General features: G+C 37.4%; 2 protein-coding genes across 2 annotated transcripts; one reads left to right on the top strand and one right to left on the bottom strand.

Moving 5' to 3' along the window:
- Positions 1-4: 4 nt before the first annotated feature.
- On the top strand, positions 5-10,075 carry arhgef15a (Rho guanine nucleotide exchange factor (GEF) 15). The gene is made up of 16 exons (XM_057362325.1): positions 5-65; positions 183-707; positions 1,307-2,017; positions 2,693-2,747; positions 3,868-3,932; positions 4,115-4,362; positions 4,697-4,857; positions 5,063-5,215; positions 5,896-6,025; positions 6,125-6,199; positions 6,290-6,382; positions 7,635-7,789; positions 8,003-8,164; positions 8,748-8,827; positions 8,954-9,058; positions 9,172-10,075. The coding sequence occupies exons 2-16, from the start codon at positions 278-280 to the stop codon at positions 9,321-9,323; spliced, it is 2,775 nt and encodes a 924-aa protein (XP_057218308.1). The 5' UTR covers positions 5-65; positions 183-277; the 3' UTR covers positions 9,324-10,075.
- A 168-nt stretch (positions 10,076-10,243) lies between these two features.
- On the bottom strand, positions 10,244-21,115 carry LOC130571407 (uncharacterized). The gene is made up of 19 exons (XM_057362337.1): positions 20,946-21,115; positions 20,744-20,796; positions 20,547-20,636; positions 20,073-20,197; positions 19,767-19,910; positions 19,555-19,623; positions 19,270-19,458; positions 19,017-19,113; positions 18,384-18,601; positions 18,105-18,258; positions 17,798-18,006; positions 17,597-17,714; positions 17,121-17,329; positions 16,864-16,978; positions 16,300-16,469; positions 16,110-16,207; positions 15,735-15,871; positions 10,881-10,926; positions 10,244-10,737 (listed from the first exon to the last, which is right to left on the bottom strand). The coding sequence occupies exons 1-18, from the start codon at positions 20,972-20,974 to the stop codon at positions 10,892-10,894; spliced, it is 2,259 nt and encodes a 752-aa protein (XP_057218320.1). The 5' UTR covers positions 20,975-21,115; the 3' UTR covers positions 10,244-10,737; positions 10,881-10,891.
- Positions 21,116-22,142: the final 1,027 nt, after the last annotated feature.

The following is a 22,142-nucleotide window of genomic DNA, read 5'->3' on the forward strand; positions in this document are numbered from 1 at the left end:
AGTTATTAACTCTGACAGTCAGAACGTTCATATTACAAGTTAGGATATCACTCAGGCCAGTGGAGGTAAAAGATTTCTTAAATGTTTTAAACCAGGCAGCATTGATAAATGTTCAGAGTAGCTATTTCTACTTTAGCGCTAAACCTATTCGTAAATCACCAAACCCTTTGTCTTGTTTTTAGGATGACGGACAGTTTGGCAATACAGGAACACTTTTGTTAAAATTGCTCTTGCCTTTGGAAGTTTGCCATCAGTGTGTCGCTCGCCTCATCTGGACATGAAACTTCTTTCAGAGCATCAAATGATGGATAAGTCAGCACTAATCTGTAACACCTCCAACGGAAAGCCTACCATTCCAAAAAAACCCTGTCTTCCACCAAAACCAAATAACAGTGCGTTACACCAGTTGAGTCATAGTCGTTCCACTGGCAGAAAGGACCAGACTTTGCGTGACGTAGAGCCAAGGAGCGGTAAGCTAATGGAAGTAAGTTACAACAACAACAACAGCGGAAGACACGTTACAGATTTGAGCAATGATGCAAGGTTTTTGAGGGTTAAAGCTAGTCTACCATACTCAACCAAGACAGAAGACCAATCACAGTCTTCAATCTTAAAAGAAAGTGGCTACAGACCATGCAATGAAGACAAGATTGTGGAGGAAAATATGCATCAGATGAGAGTTGACCATAAGGATGTGGGTCGATCAGGTAGTTGTTTTATATTTTTGTTGACCATTTAATGTTTATGCTTTATATACTGTACCTAAAAATATTGTTTGATGCTGAGAGTACTGTATGTTATCCAGGCTGCTAGGGCAGTAAAACTTAAATGAACTAAAATGCAAATTGTTAATAATCCATGTTACCGTTTTACAATAAATACTGGAATGTGGCTTTTCTAATTTAAACGTTAGTTCATGTAATACATTTAAGTACTGTAATATATTTGCTGCAATAATAGCAAATGATAATGAGCCATTCAAAAAGGAAATATTAATATAGGCAGTTTAAACCCCTACATTTTAGCAAGGTAGTAATCCTAAACTTCAGATCTGTTTACATTTGGGTATATCAAGTTGCAGAAGTAAATGGGTTGTATGTGCTATTATCTACCAACATTACACCAACAATTTATGACAATGAAAATATAATGGATGTAGTATGGCCGGAATGTATGCATGCATAATGCACCCACATATACTATATGTACTGATTTAACAGTCGTTAAGTAGGCATACTTTATCCAGTTAAGAATTTGTCTGCTCATGAGTTTGAAAAAGCACCTGACCACCCTTCTTTTTGCACAGCTCCTGATGGAAGTGAGGTTGATAATTCTGTCAGCGATAGTGTAGAAAGTCATGAAGGTTCAACAGCGCCACCTTCCCTCTCGGGGGAGAAACACTGTCACTGCATCTGCCACCTTCACAGACCTGGTATGAAACTGGTCTGGGTACCTCTACAGCTGGAGGACAAAAACTGCATGGACACTGTACATCGAAACAGTGGAGGTCAGACAAAAACGTTTCTGAAAAAAGAGGACATTTTAAAGCCAACCAGCAATGAAGTCAGTAGGCTGCAGAACACTCCATCTCAACATCCAGAACCACAAACTTTGCCACCATGTTTAAATTGCCAAAGTTTTTTACTTCATCACAGCCCTCAAAAAACAGTAGGCAATGGGTTAGTGAACGGTGATGTGTCAATGCAAAACCCCTCTAAACCTCCTATACCAGCAAAGACAAATCATTCCTCGGAGTCTAAAAATAAGCATTATTATGAACAGCTGGATAATGCTGATGCTCATATATACTTGGATCTTCTGCCATCAAACGACTGCAAAATTACAGCCCCACCTGTGCCCCCTCGACCTCCTCCACACGGTGTGCCCAAGCATAAGAGTAAGCGAAGGTCTGCTCAGCCAGCACTGGCCTGTGTAGTGTCTCTTCGTGGAGGTCCACCAATCATAAAATGTAAAAGCGAAAGATCATCTCGACCCATATCTATGCCAAATTCATCAGGTAAGGGTGTGAATTAATGCAACTCACATTTCCTCAAGTAAGCAAAGCACACAAAACCTTGTAGCGGTGTTTAATCATCATTAATTATGTTCGAGCGCCAGGGGTTTACCAACCACCACATAGTTAATTTCTTCCAAAGTTTTTGATTAATATCAAATGAATAAAGTACAAGCAGCAACGGTAGGTTTTTTCAATTTTTTCTTATTCAAGCTTGAATCAATTCACAAAGTGTTCAGATCATTTACAGTGCACACATTTTACTTAAAACAAAGAAAAAACAAAACTTTATATAATGCATTGCAGACCCAGTCACATTTACCTTTTAATTACCCTTTTACAATACTAACGGGAAAAATAACAAATACAACAAAAATCTAATAAATAATACTGAAGCATATACACAATGAGCAAATAAGGATAATATTAACCCATTCTCCAATTCAGCCATAACATGGGGACCTTCCATTTAAAAACAAAAAAACAAAATCAAAACAAATAAAACAAGAATAAATAACAAGAACACTAAAACACAAATGATTTGCAAAACAAGTTCAACTTTATCACACCAAAAACAACAAATAAACCCAATTCATATAATGCACTGAACCAAAGTGAAAACTACAAAAGCTCTCTCTCACCATTTCTCTCTCTCTCTCTCTCTCTCTTGTTTCATAGGTGAAAGCTATGAGAAGGGTAATTTTGAAGACTGGGAGGCTATTGACAAGAAAGAGTAAGATGCCAATATCAATTTCAGCTATTCAAATAAATTAATTGTTGATCGGTGTGAATTGTTTTACATTTACTGCATTGTGATTTTTCCTGCGGGACATGCAGGAAATCCTGAAATATCACACCTGGGCAATTCCAGTGTTATGGATGTGACATTTTGCATTACGGATGTGACATTATAAACTCTCAGAGAATGTATTTGTTATAATCAACAATCTGTTTAATACTAAATTCCTGTTAATAGTGTCTTAATATACAAAAAATCAGTCTATGCACACATTTTCTATTTTAAAAGAGGGAAATATACCTGCGTTACGGATGTGACAAAAAGGACACCTTTTTTGAGAGACAATATACTTTGTAGGACTTCTGTGAAGTAAAATGCACAAACCAGAAACAATAATACCCACCAAATGGTGAAGGGATGGCTCTTCATAGAACATAAAATAGATATATTTTCATTTTCACGTGCCCATTTATGAGGAATATGTACCATTATGGATGTGACCATTCTGAAAGCGGCACTTAACTGACTATGGAAATCATGCTTTAAAAATAAAAAAAGGCATTTAAAGGTTAGGTGAGACTTCACATGGGTATTTAAACCACAGAATGTTGACATCTGTGCTATTAGTATGGTGAAAACCTTTGGTAAAAACTATTTGTTTCATGGTAAGGTTGACATTTGCGTGGAATTGCACATACTTGATGCCCCATTGGCACCCAAACAGACAGACACACACACACACACACACACGCACGCACGCACGCACGCACGCACGCACGCACGCACACACACACACACACACACACACGCACACACACACATTATCTAATAAAAAAATCACCATTTAGTACCTGATTGCATCGTTATACGTGTAACACATTTGTGTCTTCGTTAACCATACAGTACGAGTATACACACACACACTTAATTTCTTGAAATAAAAAACAGATGTATCAAAGTTTTAAGGATTTGAAAAAGCGGTTAGTTTCATTTCTGACTAACTGGGATCCCAAAATGCTTTTTTGGCTCATTCTCAACGCATTCAAAGTTCATGGTAAAATGAGTAAAAGCTCAGTGATGTGCAGTCAACTTATGTAGTGTGGGTTTCTTACAGGTTGTGTAATAATACAGAAAGCCCAAGGAGGATTTCCAGTGACTGGGAGCCAAACAGTGACTATGGTGAGAAAACTAAACCAATGCACATTGTACACACATTGGATTGATTCATTTGTTCTACAGTTGATGTCTTTGGAATAAACAAATGCTTTTCATCTCTAGCTGAATCTAAATGTACTGTAGAAAAGTTATTGAGATCTTTTGCTGTTTAATGCGCATGCTCAAACAGACTTTACCGTCCACAGAACCTCTGTATCAGATCTACCAGGCCAAGGTCTCAGAAGAAGCCCGTCAGGTCCATACGGATAGTCCCGATAGCTACAGAAGGAGTGTTGGTGAAACTCTGGGTCTGGAGGGCCATGGAGCGCTGGGGGCAGTTGGCCACAGAACCAAAAGAGGCCCTGAAGAGATTCCACTATGGCAGGATTTATCTGTGGTCAAGGAAAGTGGAGTGTTACAGAAACTCAATCGCACTGAAAGACAGAGACAAGAGGTGAGAATAACAGAAAGTAAAGATAACAGAAAACAGTAATGTATAAGACCTCCCACTATATTTATGTACAGTATAGTATAGTGGCCATAAGAGGTTTTTGAACACCTAAACCACACTTAAAAATGTTGCCAATTAAATGATAAAAGTAACTGCAAAAAATAGTTTGAGATGTTTCTGATATCATCATTTATTTGAATGCCACTTGATTATATGTAATGAAATTTAAGGGGAGCTTCTTGGGGCTGCTGTATACTTGCATAAAGTATATATTATTATTAGAAAAAAGAATACTTGAAAGAATGCCCAACTCATAATATTATCCTTTGTTTTTAAGAGCATGTTTGAGGTTTTGACCTCTGAAGCCTCTTATCTGCGTTCCCTGCGGGTTCTGAAGGATCATTTCTTGAGTTCACGGGCACTCAATGATACCCTGGTCGTTCACGATAAGAAGGCCCTTTTTTCCAACATCCTGCAGGTTTACGAGGTCAGCGAGAGGTGAGAGTGATACCACTGATTGCCCATACTTACATGTATATCTAACTCATATCTGTTTTTAATTATTTTGTTTTAAACTTGACATAACAAAACCTATGGTTCAAAATCTGATTTAAGGCCGATCTTTCCGATTACAATTCAACAGAACATGTACAATATGTAATATCATAAACACGCTTTGTTAACTTGTCTGTTCTTTTTTCAGGTTTATAAAGGATCTTCTGAAGCGAGTTGATGAGAGTGTTGTGATATCAGATGTGTGTAACATCATTTATGAGCACTCTGAGAAGTATTTCTCTGTGTACACGGACTATGTCCGAAATCAGCATTACCAAGAAAAGACCTATAGCAGTCTGATGTGAGTCAAATGTATTTTTAGAATCATTTTTGTTTAGAAGAGATTTTTTTTTATTGAAACAACAACATTGAACATTGAAACAAACAAACTTAACTTAACTTCCTCCGCAAAGAATCAATAACTGTGGAGTAGTTTTAATTTAATTTAATTTAATGAAATTAATATACAATAAAATATACATATTAATTCATATTAATTAAATATCAAAAAAATGTTATGTTGTCATATTACTAGCCACCAGCCAGACCGATAACCACTTCTGTACACAACAAGTATAGTTATAGTGCAGATTATAGTATTTACCAGTTCAATAGATTAATAGTAAACTACTAGTGAAAGGACAAAAGAATATGATTTAGTAGGTTACTCATTTAATATAGTAAACACAGCTAGAAGCTAAGAATACTTTTTTTGAGCAAGATATACTTGCGTATAGGGTACAATAAGCCAAATATACTTAGACTTGTCATTTTAAATATATTTATTAAGTATACAAATTATGTTTCACAAACTACATAAAAAGTAGACTGGGAGTATACATTCCAAATTTTAGTTTAAAAGAAATATTGGTTTGTTTCTTTAAAATAACATGTAATGAGATACAGTACATTTCTAGTGTACATACAAAAATGTTACAGTAGTATCAGACTGTGTGTGATGTTAATTTATATTGATTACAGGGAGAGTAACAGAGATTTTTCAGTTGTGATGAAGAGGTTGGAGTCATCTCCACTCTGTAAACGTCTGCCCTTTACTTCTTTCATGCTCCTACCGTTCCAGCGAATCACACGCATCAAAATACTTATACAGGTGACACACATACAGTCCATGGTCTGTTGAGGCTTTTCCACCTTCTCCCATGAAATTTCAAATGAGGAAATAATAATGTTTAATTACAACACTCTCTAGAGTATTCTAAAGAGGACTGCAAATGGAACTAAAGAAGAAGAAACTGCTTCGAAAGCTCTGGCTTCAGTGTCTGAGGTAAATATCACTACAAAATGCTGTACTGTTTTGTAAATATAACTAAGTGATTTATCATTACTAAGTTTACATTCATCACATCTTTTGCAGCTCATCAAACAGGCAAACTCACAGGTGGGCCAGATGAAACAGATGGAAGAACTCATTTACATCTCTAGAATGCTGGAGTTTGACAAACTCAAGGTCTGTAATTATACTGTAATTTCACCTATTGTATTTGTTAAAGGTGCTGTGTGTAATTTTTGGAGGATCTATTGATGGCAATGCAATATAACATGCATAACTATGTCTTCAGAGGTATAGAAAGATCTTACATAATGACGCACTATGTTTATTATGTGAGTGAGCGGTTGGCTAGATGGCGCTAAATAACAAAAAAACTATAAATGATTGTCAAGGGCTCACAGTTCCTACTCAACAAAGATTCATAAAGTTAACTCAAATCTGGCAGAAATGAAGGAAAAATGTTACATTTTAAAGAGTGCAAAATAGTAACAAACGTAATGGAGAACTAATATACCCATATGCAGAGCTGTATAGATTACTTTGTAATAGATTAATTGTAATCTGTTACTGATTACAAACTACATGGCAAAATTTGTAGTCAGTAACGTAATCCCTTATATTACACATTTCTTGTAATGTAATCGGACTACTTTTCGATTACATTTGTTTACATATGTCTGCTTTATCTTGTATCTATGTGACCACAACACTTTTATTGTTATATATTTTAAAATATTGAAATCATATTAAATTAAATTATAAAAGTACATAGAAGTTAGTCCAAGGCCTTTATACTCAATGATTACAATACAACAGCACATGCATGCAGTTACAATAAAATTGTTAAAGAAATAAAAAAAAGGCCTTACAGTGTATCAAGTTCAGATACCAAATCAATGTAAATGGGTGTAATATTCATGCAGCAATGGGCAAAACAAAGTATTCAGACAGTTGTCTTAACAGTTAAAGTGTTAGGCTTACCAAAAAAAAGTTATATATAATGTAATCTTTGTAATGTAATATGTAACAATAAAATAGTAACTGTACTCTGATTGCGAGTATTTTAATATTTAATGTAATTCAATTACAAGTACTTGATTTTTGTAATCAATTACTACCCATCTTTGCCAATATGTCAGAATTATAAATCAAAAAAAATTTCTGTCCACATTTCATTCAGTTAGTAATTACTGTACGAATAATACAGGATTGAATATTGTACATATATGAAAAAACATAATCAGTTAACAGATTCATGTACACGGCCTGTTACTCACTGCACAATGCATATGAATGTAGATATACAACTCTATATGCATACTATATATCATCAATAATTGTATAATGTATAATATCAGTTTTCAGGAAGAAATATGCTATTTTTGCATGTCATAAAACCCTATAAATATTTTGTTTTTTATATTCACAGGCCATTCCAATTGTCTCTAAAACACGTTGTCTTGAGAAACAGGGTGAACTACAAGAGTTAAATAAAAGAGGGTCTCTCTTCACTATGCGTAACAAATGCACCCCTGTATACATGTTCCTCTTCAATGATCTTCTCATTCTCACCACTAAGAAGAGGTTAGAAGCAACTGGTTTTGTTATTAAAGACTTAACGCTATTGTGTGTAAACATTTATACCAAGCCGGGTTACTAACTCTTTATCATGATCTAAACTTTTTTGTTAAGTTTTATCGGTTTATTACCATCACTTACTAGTTACCATCATGTCATTTTATTGCATTCTGGTTGGTACATTTTTGAGTGAATATTTGGCATTGTTCCCTCTTTCAGTGGTACGCCAGACAAGTTTGTGGTCATCGATTATGCTCACCGATCTCTGGTTCAGGTGCACACCACAGAAACCAAACTAGGGCTGGATCACTCTTTTTGTCTGACTATCCTTGAAAACCATCAGGGCATCACCTGTGAACGTCTGCTGAAGGCTAACACAGAGTAAGAGGCATATAGTTTGGCAGTTATTTTCACACTGAACATGGTCATGTTTAGAATGTTATACATTTCATGCTGCGCAGCAGACAACTTACTGTTAAAAAAGCATGTAAACAGAATGCATCATACAGCAATAATTGTCCCATGACCTCACAAATTCCAACAAGGTTTTTGTGTCTTGAATCCAACATCAGATAAATATCTTTTGTTTTGTGGCAGGCAAATCAAATGAGAAAAATCATTGGTGGTATTTCTTGTAGTTCGTATATCACACTAGAAGGGCACCTTGAGTGTATTGAATATTTGGGACACAGCATTCCCTCACAATGTGTCCTGCTACAATATAATAGCATTTTTTAATTTTGGCAATAAATCATGCAAAACTAAATCAACTAAGAATGTGCATACTGCATACAATATACAGTATATTGCAGTGCAGAAATAGTGTGGGAGGTTTGGTGTTATTTAAAACACTCATTATCCAACACAGAAGTTCCCAAACTTTTATTACTGTAATTAAATCCTCTGATTTTTCATGTGATGTCTATTAATCGACAACATCTAACTTAACCATCCCTCTCACTAGGTCAGATATGCACAGGTGGATGGCTGCTTTTCCTTCTATCAATGTAGCACCTGATGAGGAGAAAATTTATGAAGACTGGGGTGAGTTGACTTTCATAATTATACACTATCCTTCAAATCGTCATTTACGTGTTATTGTCATTTTTCCTGATCTGGGATCAAAATAAGTTTTCAAAATCCTTTTCTCCATTTTTGTGTGTAAATCAGATTGTCCTCAGGTACAGTGCACCAATCAATACAAGGCAAAACAAGTGGATGAACTTAGTTTAGAGCCATCTGATGTCATCAATGTACTGCGCAAAACCCTTGAAGGTACAGTCATAATGAATCTATTCACATTTGTTTTCAAAAAAGTTATTTTTAAAGCACATTGGCACTTCAAAGTCTTTGAACTGATGTCGGTTTACTGCCTCTTCCTCCACAAGGTTGGTATGAAGGAATGCGTCTTTCGGACAGACAGAGAGGCTGGTTTCCAGCAGAAAATGTTTCAGAAGTAACCACAGATCACCAGAGGCGACGCAACGTTAGAGAACAATACCAAATTGCACAAGCAATTACTCAAAACATTCAAAGTTGACCCTCAATGACTTGAGGGCACCAAAGATGGCTGCTGAACTTAAAGCCAGAAGGTTGAATGTTTAAAGTCCCTGTGAACTGGAAGTTGCAATCGTTCTGACACATTTCCGAGTGAAAAGAAATTTCCAAGGTGAAAATCAGTGGCCGTGGCTTGCGTGTTTCACTGCGAATTGATTGGATGTGTAAAAACAGCTGTTGCATTAATTTTGAAATGAAACTTGCAGCAGACTGACAGTTGAAGGGGAGGAGTTAACGGATGCTCCAGCCAAGCAGTCTAACTTACGGCATTTTGAGATAGTCATTTCAGGGTGGAAGTGCATTTTCAGATTTTAACTGAAGATTATGAGGGGTACATGAATTTTAAAAAGAAAATGACTCACGTTGATAAGCTATTTACTATAAACACTGCTATATTTCATGAAAAAATAAGAATTTTCATTTGTAATTTCACTGGGACTACACTGGGAATTTTTGGGGGGGAATTTCAAATTGGTCTTACACTGTTGCACACATTTCCTATTACAACAAAATGATGAGGCGTGACAAATAAAAAGGCTTGCAAATAGCTTTTAATTTATGTAATGTCGTTCTACTGTAGTGTTTACAGTAATTGGACAAATCTCATGAAATTATCAGTATATTAATTTTTCAAATAAACTGTAAAATTTAAGATTATCATTTAAACTTATATCAGCCAAACGTCAACTTTCAGGGGTAGACTAGCAGAGGTTCCCAAACGTGTCCATGAGGACCCCTAGTACTGCACATTTACGTTTCACTCATATGGCACAACTGATTCAACTTCATACCATAGTTAGTAAATCATTTCGTTATCAAGACTGTGCCATTTTGGCAAGTCATGGGCCAGTAAATTATCACTTTTTTAACCATTTAATATTAAGATTTCCCCCACATTGCCAAACTGGTTAGTTTAAGTCATTTTAAAAAGTATAAGTGCTTTCCTGTAGCTCAGTGGAGCATAGTGCTAACAACGCCAAGGTCGTGGGTTTGATCCCAGGGATTGCACATACTTAGAAACAAATGTGTAGCATAATGCAATGTAAGTCGCTTTGTATAAAAGCGTCTGCCAAATGCATAAATGTAAATGTAAAAGAGGGGTACACATACTTTTGTCCATGAAGTAACAATGACCCCAAGACTAAGACATACCACATGAAATCAAAACAGGAATTTTGTGTAACTAAGCTTAATTAGTAACCTCTGAAAGTACCTCTGAAAACCTTAATGTGAAGATGTAAGTGTTCAAAAGAAAGCATTTATTGTGCATGAAAACTTTTATTGAACCCATCTGTTTGTCATCAAAGCATGAAGTGACTAGCAGGAAAAGCCACTTCCATTGTGCTGTCAGGGTCCACCTTCAGCTCCTTACCAGTAGTGCGGCCAGGTTTTCATTACTGTATGAATACATACATTTAAAACATTAAAACACACAGACAATTAGGACTAAATAATTTTAGTAAATTCCCAGTGAAATGAAATACATGACAAGTACAGTACACAGTACATATCACCAGAGATCATTTGGACACATTATTACCTTTAAGGGGGTCATCCTCCAACTGGCAGACGGTGCCGCCTTTCATCTGTAGGGAAATCAATAAATTCCTTAACCAAGGGTTTCAGTACACCTGGAACAACTCTTCTAGATTAAATTAGTAGTTTCTATAGCATTAGAATGTACCAGTTTTTGTGATTTGAACACAAAGTACTTAATGTAGATCATTTAGGTAATACAGTATGACATTTGCTGTGTCCGAAATAGCCCCCTGTACACTAATGTAGTGCATTATTTGAGGGGACATCCATTATTAGTAGTGTCCAAATTCATAGTGGAAATGATTGAGTGTACTCATTCAATCCCATGATGCATCGTAATAACGAGTGTACAACCGAGGTACATTCACAGCTAGCTGCTAGCCATCTATCGTGAGTTTCACACTGAATCAATTTCCTTGTCTCGGCAGATGTCCAAATTCACTCACTTGTTTTCAAATCGCTTCTTCGAATGAAAAGTAGGGAATAGTCAATGGGGCTATAGGGAGCTCTTTCCGACACAGCCATTGACTACATGTTTTAACGTTACAAAAAAAGATCAAGAGTTACAGTATCTCACAGATGTGAGTACACTCCTCACATTTTTGTAAATATTTTATTATATCTTTTCATGTGACAACACTGAAGAAATGAAACTTTGCTAGAATGTAAAGTAGTGAGTGTACAGCTTGTATAACAGTGTACATTTGTTGTCCCCTCAAAATAACTCAACACACAGCCATTAAAGGGGTCATATGGCGGAAGTATGTGTTTTTGGTGTGTTATAAGTTGCCCATGCATGTATTAGACACGTAAAATTGCACAAATGAAAGTGTGGGAACAAAAGATGCATTCTATCTAAAAGCGAATGCTCAACCAGACTTGCCTGAAACGCCTCGTGTAACCACACCCCGGCGATCTACGTAACTTCGTAACATGATTTGACCAAGACCGCCCAAATCTACAAGTAGTTAAGGTGGGCGTAATTGTAAATCTCATTGTATCGCCTGTCAGTACAATTGCTTTGGAACCTGATGTTCTGAATATGGTAAGAGGCGTTACATTTCCGTGAAATGCTTGCAGTATTTGACCAATCACTATGCACTGGCTAACTGGCCAATCACACCTCGCTTTTCAGAGCGATGAGCTTTGTAAAAAATCAGCACGTTTCAGAGAGGCGGGGCAAAGAGGAGATACAAACATGCACGGTATGTGTAAAATACAATGTTTTTTAAACTTTAAATGGTGTATACACATTGCGTTACATCTAAAACAAACAATAATATTCGTTTTAGCCGTGCAATATGACTCCTTTACTCTTTATTGGATAAAGGACGGGCGACTTAACACATCTTCACTACAAAATTTCAAATGCTATTAGATTATTAATGATAATCTTAAATCTATAATTTACCCTATAATTTATTTTTATTTAGCCTTGTTGTTCAAGCACTGTTGAGCTTGTGCAGAGGCAGCAGCTTTTTTTTTTTTTCTCGATTGGAGTTTTGGGTTCCTCGCCACCATTTGCATACTGTTTTGCACTATTTGCCTGGCCGGGGGGCTGCTTTAGAATTTTAAAGTTTTACTTAATTAATATTATATATAGGTATTTATAGTCTGTTTAATATTTGACCTCTGTTTCTCTCTCCTTTATCTCAAATGTGTGCTTTCACTGTGCGTGCGTGCGTTAGTACGTGTGCATATTGTGTGTGTGGAGCGTCTGTATGTGGGTATGTGTGTCTTCTGTGTTTTCACCTTTTTCTTGTTTTTACAGGTATAACTAATTGTTTTGCTTATAGTCAATATGTCTCATGTACAGCTGCTTTGTAACAATGACAATTGTAAAAAGCGCTATATAAATAAAGTCGAGTTGAGTTTAAACCGCTGGCAACAAAAGTGAGTACACCCCCAAGTGAAAATGTCCAAATTGGGCCCTCCCCGGTGTCATGTGATTCTTTAGTGTTATGGGGTGAATGGGGAGCAAGTGTGTTAAATTTGGTGTTATCGCTCTCACTCTCTCATACTGGTCACTGGAAGTTCAACATGGCACCTCATGGCAAAGAACTCTCTGAGGATCTGAAAAAAAGAATTGTTGCTCTACATAAAGATGGCTTAGGCTATAAGAAGATTGCCAAGACTCTGAAACTGAGCTGCAGCACAGTGGCCAAGACCATACAGCAGTTTAAAAGGACAGGTTCCACTCAGAACAGGCCTCGCCATGGTCGACCAAAGAAGTTGAGTGCACGTGCTTAGAGTCATATCCAGAGGTTGTCTTTGGGAAATAGACGTATGAATGCTGCCAGCATTGCTGCAGAGGTTGAAGGGGTGGGGGGTCAGCCTGTTCAACCTGTCAGTGCTCAGACCATACGTCGCACACTGCATCAAATTGGTCTGCATGGCTGTCGTCCCAGAAGGAAGCCTCTTCTAAAGATGATGCACAAGAAAGCCCGCAAACAGTTTGCTGAAGACAAGCAGACTAAGGACACGGATTACTGGAACCATTGTCCTGTGGTCTGATGAGACCAAGATAAACTTATTTGGCTCAGATGGTGTCAAGCGTGTGTGGCAGCAACCAGGTGAGGAGTACAAAGACAAGTGTGTCTTGCCTACAGTCAAGCATGGTGGTGGGAGTGTCATGGTCTGGGGCTGCATGAGTGCTGCCTGCACTGGGCACCTACAGTTCATTGAGGGAACCATGAATACCAACATGTACTGTGACATACTGAAGCAGAGCATGATCCCCTCCCTTCGGAAAGCAGTATTCCAACATGATAATGACCCCAAACACACCTCCAAGACGGCCACTGCCTTGCTAAAGAAGCTAAGGGTAAAGGTGAAGACCTAAACCCTATTGAGCGTCTGTGGGGGATCCTCAAATGGAAGGTGGAGGAGTGCAAGGTCTCTTACATCCACCAGCTCCGTGATGTCGTCATGGAGGAGTGGACGAGGACTCCAGTGGCAACCTGTGAAGCTCTGGTGAACTCCATGCCCAGGAGGGTTAAGGCAGTGCAGGAAAATAATGGTGGCAACACAAAATATTGACACTGGGCCCAATTTGGACATTTTCACTTAGGGGTGTACTCACTTTTGTTGCAGTGGTTTAGACATTAATGGCTGTGTGTTGAGTTATTTTGAGGGGACATCAAATTTACACTGTTATACAAGCTGTACACTCACTACTTTACATTGTAGCAAAGTGTCATTTCTTCAGTGTTGTCACATGAAAAGATATAATAAAATATTTACAAAAATGTGAAGGGTGTACTCACTTCTGTGAGATACTGTATATTATTTAGAATTAATGTCTTTTTTACAAATCTTTTACCCTGATATTTTTACTTGAACTTTTACTTCATCTAAAAAGAACAGTTGGTAGCTAGCGACTTAAAGCTAACAGGCCAAGATATCTGCCCTCCAGTCTAATGTAAGGGAAAGAGAAGTAATACCACTTTCCTTCTTAACTTACTAGTTCAAATCTACAGTACATGCTATCTTTTAGTGTACGTAACTATAACATTAAAAGACTTTACGAATTGATCTAAAAAATGTATAGAAAAACTAGATAGTAATATTTCAAAAAGTCTAATAATAAATTAAGTTAAAATATTATTAAAATATTACCCCACTTACATGCACATCTCAACATAATACTAATTCCGAATAGTCTTTTACTTTATATGGCATAATTATTTTACCCGTCTAAAATTATGTGTTTAAAGCAAATGACCAAAAGCCATTTACATTGTTTTAAATGAGCTAACTGCATGTAAAGACACTCAAAGGAAATGACCATTGAATCTATAAAGTAATTTCATATCAACAGACTGTTATTTTGATAATCGATTAGTTGGACGATTATTTTTTTCGATTAATCAGATAAAAAGTTTAATTAGATCTTTTGCTTATAATAACTAAATCAGAGATGGGAAAAGTATACACAGCTGAACTCATTTGCCTTCTCCCAAAATGTTGTGGATGTCTCCCCTAATTAACACACCAAGGCTGGGTTGATTCAGGTGTGTCATATTAGAAGCAGCCGACAATAGTCTCTCCCAAATGTGGCGGTTGGCCAAAGAAATCATTTTTTTGTGGCATGAAAAGTGAAATATTTGTCATTCAAATGTAGTGAAGTACAGTAAAAAGTATCCAGAAAAAAATAATACGCAAGTATAGTACAGATACTCAAAAAGTGTACTTCTTTACTTCCCACCTCTGATGTAAATAAACCCCCAAATCAGGGTATTTATTATGTACTTTGCAAAGTGCAAACGCCACAAATTGGGTTTTACAAATACAATCTTTAATTCATCATTTAAAACACCTCTCCCCTTTAAACTTTAAAACGGCACAGCTTTAAGAGATGCATGCAAAACACGTCTGACTTAAAAACTGCGCACCATGTGCTGCACGGAGAGACGCATGCACGGAGAGACACATCTGACTTTAAAACTGCGCTGCTTACACTGCACGGCGAGATGAGTGCACGGAGACACGCGTTTGACTTTAAAACTGGACATTTAAAAGGGAAGACGCGCTTGATTTATAACTGCGCAGCTTGCAAGTGACGTCACAGACCAACTAATCGATAATGAAATTCGTTGACAACTATTTTCATTATTGATAATTACCAATTTTATCGATTAGTCGTTCACTGTTAGTCAAAAAATATGAAAATTCACTGAAATTTCATATTTTTTGACTAAAAACAAGACTTATTTTCTTAGGTCAGTTTGCTCATCAAGAAAATGCTTCTTGATTCAAGAATGTTTAGACATTTTTACTGGAAAACAAGAAAAAAAGACTAAGTAAGAAAGTCATTTTTTGCACTGTTGTAGCCCTAATTTGTTCTGTTGCTCACCTTTGTCTTCATGATGCTTTATGTATGAAGCTGTTTTGCGTGTGTGCGTTAGAGGTAGAGATGTGGGAGGGTGGGAAGGTAGGTAGATTGTGAGAGTACGATCTCCATTTTCTGGGTGAACACAGGCAAGTGGAACTCTGAGAGAAAGAGAACTCTAATTGAAATGTAAATATTTGACCTCATTTGTTGCACAAAACCATTCTCTTTTAAACAACAGAGCTGTCGAAACTTCCATATGGGCGTTATTTAAAGGCTTCTTTGCTAAATTATGTTTTTTTTTTTCAGTGTTTGATTTTACCGTAAACTTGAGCAAAACAAATCAGCAGTCATCTCTCAAATTTAAATAAATGGTTATTGGACAGTGACTTGTTTTACCTGTAATGTGGTTGAGGTTGGCTGAGTGGTCTCAGGTGTGGAGGAAAAGGAGGCATGTTTCTCACCTCGTTCCTATAAATTATCTGATCACCGTCATTCTACAGGCAAGATAGATTTTTATAAATTATAAAGCTTCTTTAGACCAAAAAAAAAAACAATCAAATGTCCTGAGAATGTTTCAAAAACCTACCTTTGCAAGAGTGCCACAAGAGTTTATAGAAAAGCTGAATATGGCTCTAGAATGATCGGTTACCAGTGGTCTACAGGCAGGGTCCAACAGGGCTGTGTGGTTGGGATTCACTGGAGGAGAAACACCAGCTGTGTCCACCATAACCACCATTCTTCCATTAGGCAGACATACTGCATAGATCCACAAGCAGGGGTCATATCAGAAAAATCCCTAATGGGCCTAGAACAGAGCCTAGAGGTGTTCATTGTTGGATAAGCTGCATATAGTTAAGCATATTAGAACAAAAAGTTGTCTCTAGCAATGTGATTGGTCCAAAAGATCCAAGATGGATAAAAGATCCATCTAGTTATTTCAAAATGAATCTTAAGAATGTAAGAGATACTCAGCCAAATCCTCAAGATGATAAAATGCTTACACAACATCTGGTGTTTTGGCTGTATATTACAAATTAATGTTGCTCAGTTTCAATACTGAATTGGTAGGAAGCTTTCTGATTTGAAAGTAACAGCAATCATTTTTTTTCATGATATGACCCCTTTAAAAACTAAAGACTGTGCACTTTACCCAATAATTCGCTCACAGGGAAAACACAGCGTTGCTGATGAGTTTGCTCTTCAGCCACTTCAAAGTGAACCAAACTCACTGTCACGCTCACTAACAGACCTTGCAGACCCAAGCCCTGAAAGACACATAAGAGGCATCTTAAAACTGGTTCGACATCACACTGAGTTTTCAATCTTGACATTAAATGAACATCGAGTGACATTTACTTGAAATCAAGCTGCTGAAATTAAGTGCAAAAGGTCCTAGGACTGTGGTACCTCATAGGCCATCCCAGGGGCATATAGTGGCACCTCCAAGCTGAGGTAGCGCTCGTGTGCATCCAGAGAGAATCCTCCCAGCTCCACCAGCTCCCAGTCAAGCCTCATTTCTCCTACATACATACTCCACTCAGACGAGTCTATATTACCGTAGTAAGCTAGAACATGTACCCCGCGCTTCGTACACTCCCCTTCCAGCTTGGGCAGAACTGTGATAGCAACAGAAAGAGATTGTACTTAGAGGACATATTTAGAGGAGAAGTGGGACACATCAGAATACATCGACTGAACCATTTTGCCTGTGTTATTTCTTTTATTGAAGAGAAATACAAAAGGCTGTGTTTTCGGTTAAGAAAAGCAAGAGATGTAAAAAGCAAACCACACAACAGGAGTTTTTGTGTTTAACAGTTTGAACTAACCTTTGGCTGAACAACTTTCACATATTCCCAATAAAAAAGTAACAGAACATTACGTACCTACATCCTGCAGTTCAGCCTCAACACTAGCAGGATGGTTGTAAATGTCTTCATCAGGAAACAGGATAAATGAGAAGACCCCGGAGAAAGTGTATCTCCTAAACCGGTCGCCCAGATACTAAATTATTAGAATTAAGAAAAACATTAATACAGACACAAGAGCATTAGAGTAGTTTTACTATTACTACAAGTGCCAATCACCTTCTGCGAGATGAGAGGATGTTCAAAGGGGATCCGAAGCAGGTACGTGTACGAGTTGTTTTGCAGTGGGTTCCGAGATAGACGAACGCCACTCCTTTCCATTTCATCCCACACCAACAACTGATCAGCTACGCTTACATTTACCAGAGAAACATCAGGAGCAAAACAGCATAGGGATACTGAAAATTCCCCCTGTGAAGTTACAGTCCCTTCAAGGAGAAAGAAACACAGTTACCAGTTAAAAGACCCTTCTAATGTCAAAAACATGAAAGCCGTTTGTTGTAAACATTCTATATTAGCAACTCACGGTTAATGAATGTGATTGGCCGTGGCAGGTGACGTATAGAAAGAGCTCTAAAAGTTAGTTGTCGAGTCAGACTCCAGGCTGCATCCTCCCATTCACGTAGCAGAAACAAGTCCACAAAGTACGACTGAGAGTAGCGTCCATCGGTCACATGACTCTGAAAGAGAGATGGTTTGTAATCAAAAAGCTAAGGTTAAATGATTCACTTTAAAATACTTATACAGTGTTTTGGTAATATAAAAGTGGCAAATTGCATCTCATATCGAAAATATTCTTTGGCACCTTAATGAATCCTCCTTCAGCTCCAAAAGGAATACGGACTTCCAAAGTTCCGTTGTTGTCGTGAATCATGTAACCACGTTGGTGTGCTACACATTCAGACAGGTAGCGTCCCCTTACCCCTACCTTAAGGCCCTTTTCTATGAAGGGAGGATGGACCAGAGGGAGAAGGTCACGTGGGAGGGACCACAAGACGTATGAACCGTCCATTTGGGCCTGATCTGATGATACAAGTAGAGGAATGCTCAATTAAATATTCTAATGCACTATAATAGCTCAAAACATACTAGCATACTGTTTAGTGTATACTACTGCAAACTTTGTATTTGAACCTTCATCTAGAAAAAGATTGAATGTTATACTATTTGCTACGTGGCACATGGACATTACAATGCATGTTAAATTCAGCAAGTGTTGTGCGGTTATCTCTGTAATAAAATGTATTACTTTTGCATTGTATACAAACCTGCTAGGGTGGTAGAAGGCTGCACAAAACAGCCTTTAAATTGCACATAAAAGTGCATTTGTTTCAATTCACACATGTGCCATAACCAACAGCTCTTGTTAGTCTCTAAATGTATCATCTTCAAACGCATAGAGACCAAAAAAAAGAAAGAGAAAACAAGAATAACATACTCTTTGTGCAAGCCACAGACATGTCCACAGTCAACAGGGTCCATTTGACCTTGTATAGGATCGTGGGGCTGACCACTTCTACCTCAGTCTTATCCTGCTACAACAGTAAAAGCAAAAACCTCACGTCATTTTTAAGTCCAACTGACACACCGTGGTACATAAAATGAGAGCAGCATTCTGGAATTCATACAGACTGAGCTCTTGTAACTCCTGCAGTTTCCTAAATCAGACTGACATGGTAATTTGACCTGACCTGCAGAGTGTATGCCAGTTTGGATCCGTAGGGACAACGCATCAGGATGCGAGTGTCAGTGGTGTTAATGTGGTATCCCAACAGGTGTGCCATTCTGACAGGCACAGTCTCCTCCTTCATGCCACCCTCTTGATGGAGTGCTGGAATACGGAAAACAACCCTCCACTCCGTCAAACCCTCATCCAGCCCCTAGAACAACCAGAAAACATTTTTTTGGGGTGGTAATGAGTTTATAGACAAAGGTAATACTAAAACTGGATTAAATCCATGCTTGCGCTCTCTTACCACAGAGGCTGGAGTTACCCACGCCATGCCCATGTGATCATCAGGAGGCACCCATTTAAGCACAGACACCTAGGAAATGAAAAAGTATTTGGCCGACATGTAATACCATAAAGATTTTTTGAATTCACATTGCAGTAGGCTACTGGGAATGGGAAAGCTTGATGCGTTAAAATAACACCACAATGCAAACGTATGCAAAATATCTTGAAGACCTCCATGTAGTTTTCCTCACAGATGAGCTCCCGAGGGCCCCACGGGATCTGAAGAGGACAGGTGAGCAGTAATGGATAAGATTTCTCCTCCCCATTCGAGTCGTTATTTACAAACCACACCAGCAGCCGAAATTCAGACTCCTTCTAAAACAACAAACAACCAAACACTGCAAATGAAGTATGTAATTAAAGAAAAGGCAATACTGAAGCTGCTAAAACTTCACAATTAATGCAATGTCAAGGATTATATTATCCCCAATCTACTTTCACGTGTCATCTCCTTTACTTCAGTGCATCATACACTACCTGGTTTTCCACCAAACAAGCCAGATAGGAAGCACGCAGTTGGAGGTCACCCCAGGAGTCAAAAGTAAAGGTATAGCCACACTCTGCTGCCCACTGATCAGAAATTTCATGGACCTCAGAACCTCCTGTGAGTGGACACATGTCAAAATGTAATTTCAAGATTGAGATATAGGGAAATTAAAGCTGTAATTTATACATCACAATGACATACTCAATAATAAGCAAGTCGATGTTGTCAACATTACAATATTGTAGCTGGATGTGATTGAAGTGCTGCATTGGTGATCAAGTGTTGACACAGTAAATTGCAAGTCAAAAGTGCAAAAAATGTAAAGGTTTCAGATTACCGCATAATACACTTCATGTTTCATATCCTGACTTATTGCTGCAATTCATTTAGATGGTTTTTGTTTACCAAAAACAGAATTATAAAAAACATGCAGTCATTGCAAAAAGATTTAGAAAATAAATTACCTTGAACATCAAACCTAAATTTCTGGCCCAGGAAATTTGCACTGACAGACAGCCAGAAATGACGATCATGACACTCTGCCTTGAACATACCTGACAAACAAATATTCCGTATATAACCAAGCATTATTCATAGTCCATTGATCTGCAAAAACAGACCAGAACATGTTAGCTTCTTAATTAAAATGCCAATTGTTTACCTATAGGTATGGAGTCAGGGATGGAGAAAGGGCAAAAAGTAAACAAAACAAACCTGAAAAAGACAAAAGAGAATCTTTGAAAGTTCAAAAGTGTAATGCAAAAACAAGATTTATTAAAAAAACATCTATGCATTTAGGAGAGTTATCTAGTTTTCTAATTAGGCTTACTTTCCATTATTGTAGACACAAAAAAAAAACTCACCATAACAAAGTCACACAATTCACGTTCATTGTACAAAATAGCTACAAAATTAGATACAATTTGATCAAAATAAATCGGATTCTTCCAAAACAATTCTATCGCAAAGACTTCCGTTGATTCTTTCAACAGACCAGCTGGAAGGTGGCGGTCGGTTTTGACTCTGAAACGCACCTGTCAGATTGGCTGCGTTAATCAATTTGAATATCACGTGCTCTTGCTTTTTCCCAAGCTTTACTTTGTATGTGGGAAACTAGTTGTTTTCATTTAAATTGACGTTTATTAATGTATAATATTATTACGTTTGCGTCATAGGAGATAGATTGAGCACTTTATAAAATTATCACACGTAATATACGTGATATGTGATGATTATTTGATAAATATTGTTTTTCAGATGTTAATGAAATCATCGATCCGATTATCGAATTGCTGTTGAACAGTCAATCCACATAAAATTAAAAAATATTTTATTTTTAAGTCACGTGACTGGAGCTAGGGGTGTTCGGTTCCGGGTTTTTTGGAGTCGACTCCGATTCTCTACTCCCACTTTTAGAGTCGATGGAATCAACACTTCGACTCCATTTACTGTCATTCAAAACGGGCTCAGGAATATGAATATGAAATAAATGAATGAACTTCCGCTTTGGAACGTTGGGCTGGCAACCAGTCTCCAAAGTCACTAGCAAATGCACATGCATTTGTGCATCTAACACCATCATAGAGAGTTTTTTGTGCTGTCAGACTCCTTTCTGGTCCTAAACCGATGTGGTTTTCCAAGCGCACGCAGCGCAAGGACATGACGGCCCAGGTCTAACCATAGCTGTAGACTTATGGTAAAGCTAAGACATTTCGTTTCCTTTATTGTTTTTATATGTTTTTTATTGCATCGATTTTGGAGAGTTACAGTTACACAAATAATTATGTTTTGTACTGTACGTAAAGACACCGCGTTTCATTGTTTTGAATTGAGGCTCCGTAAATGTGCGCTAAACAAGCCTAAAACATTTATTTATTTATTTTCGTTTAAGAGCTTATATATTCACCCTGGGCTGTTCAACACTTTAAAAAAAGGCATTGAGCCTACCTTGTTCTTTTCTTAATGTAACTCATTGCAAAATAACTCAAAATATCAACATGTAATTTTAAAACCAACAAATATGCTATAATAATAACCCAGCAACAATAACTTAATATATG

Source organism: Triplophysa rosa, linkage group LG2, assembly GCF_024868665.1.
Source record: "Triplophysa rosa linkage group LG2, Trosa_1v2, whole genome shotgun sequence".
In the NCBI taxonomy this organism is placed as follows: domain Eukaryota; kingdom Metazoa; phylum Chordata; class Actinopteri; order Cypriniformes; family Nemacheilidae; genus Triplophysa; species Triplophysa rosa.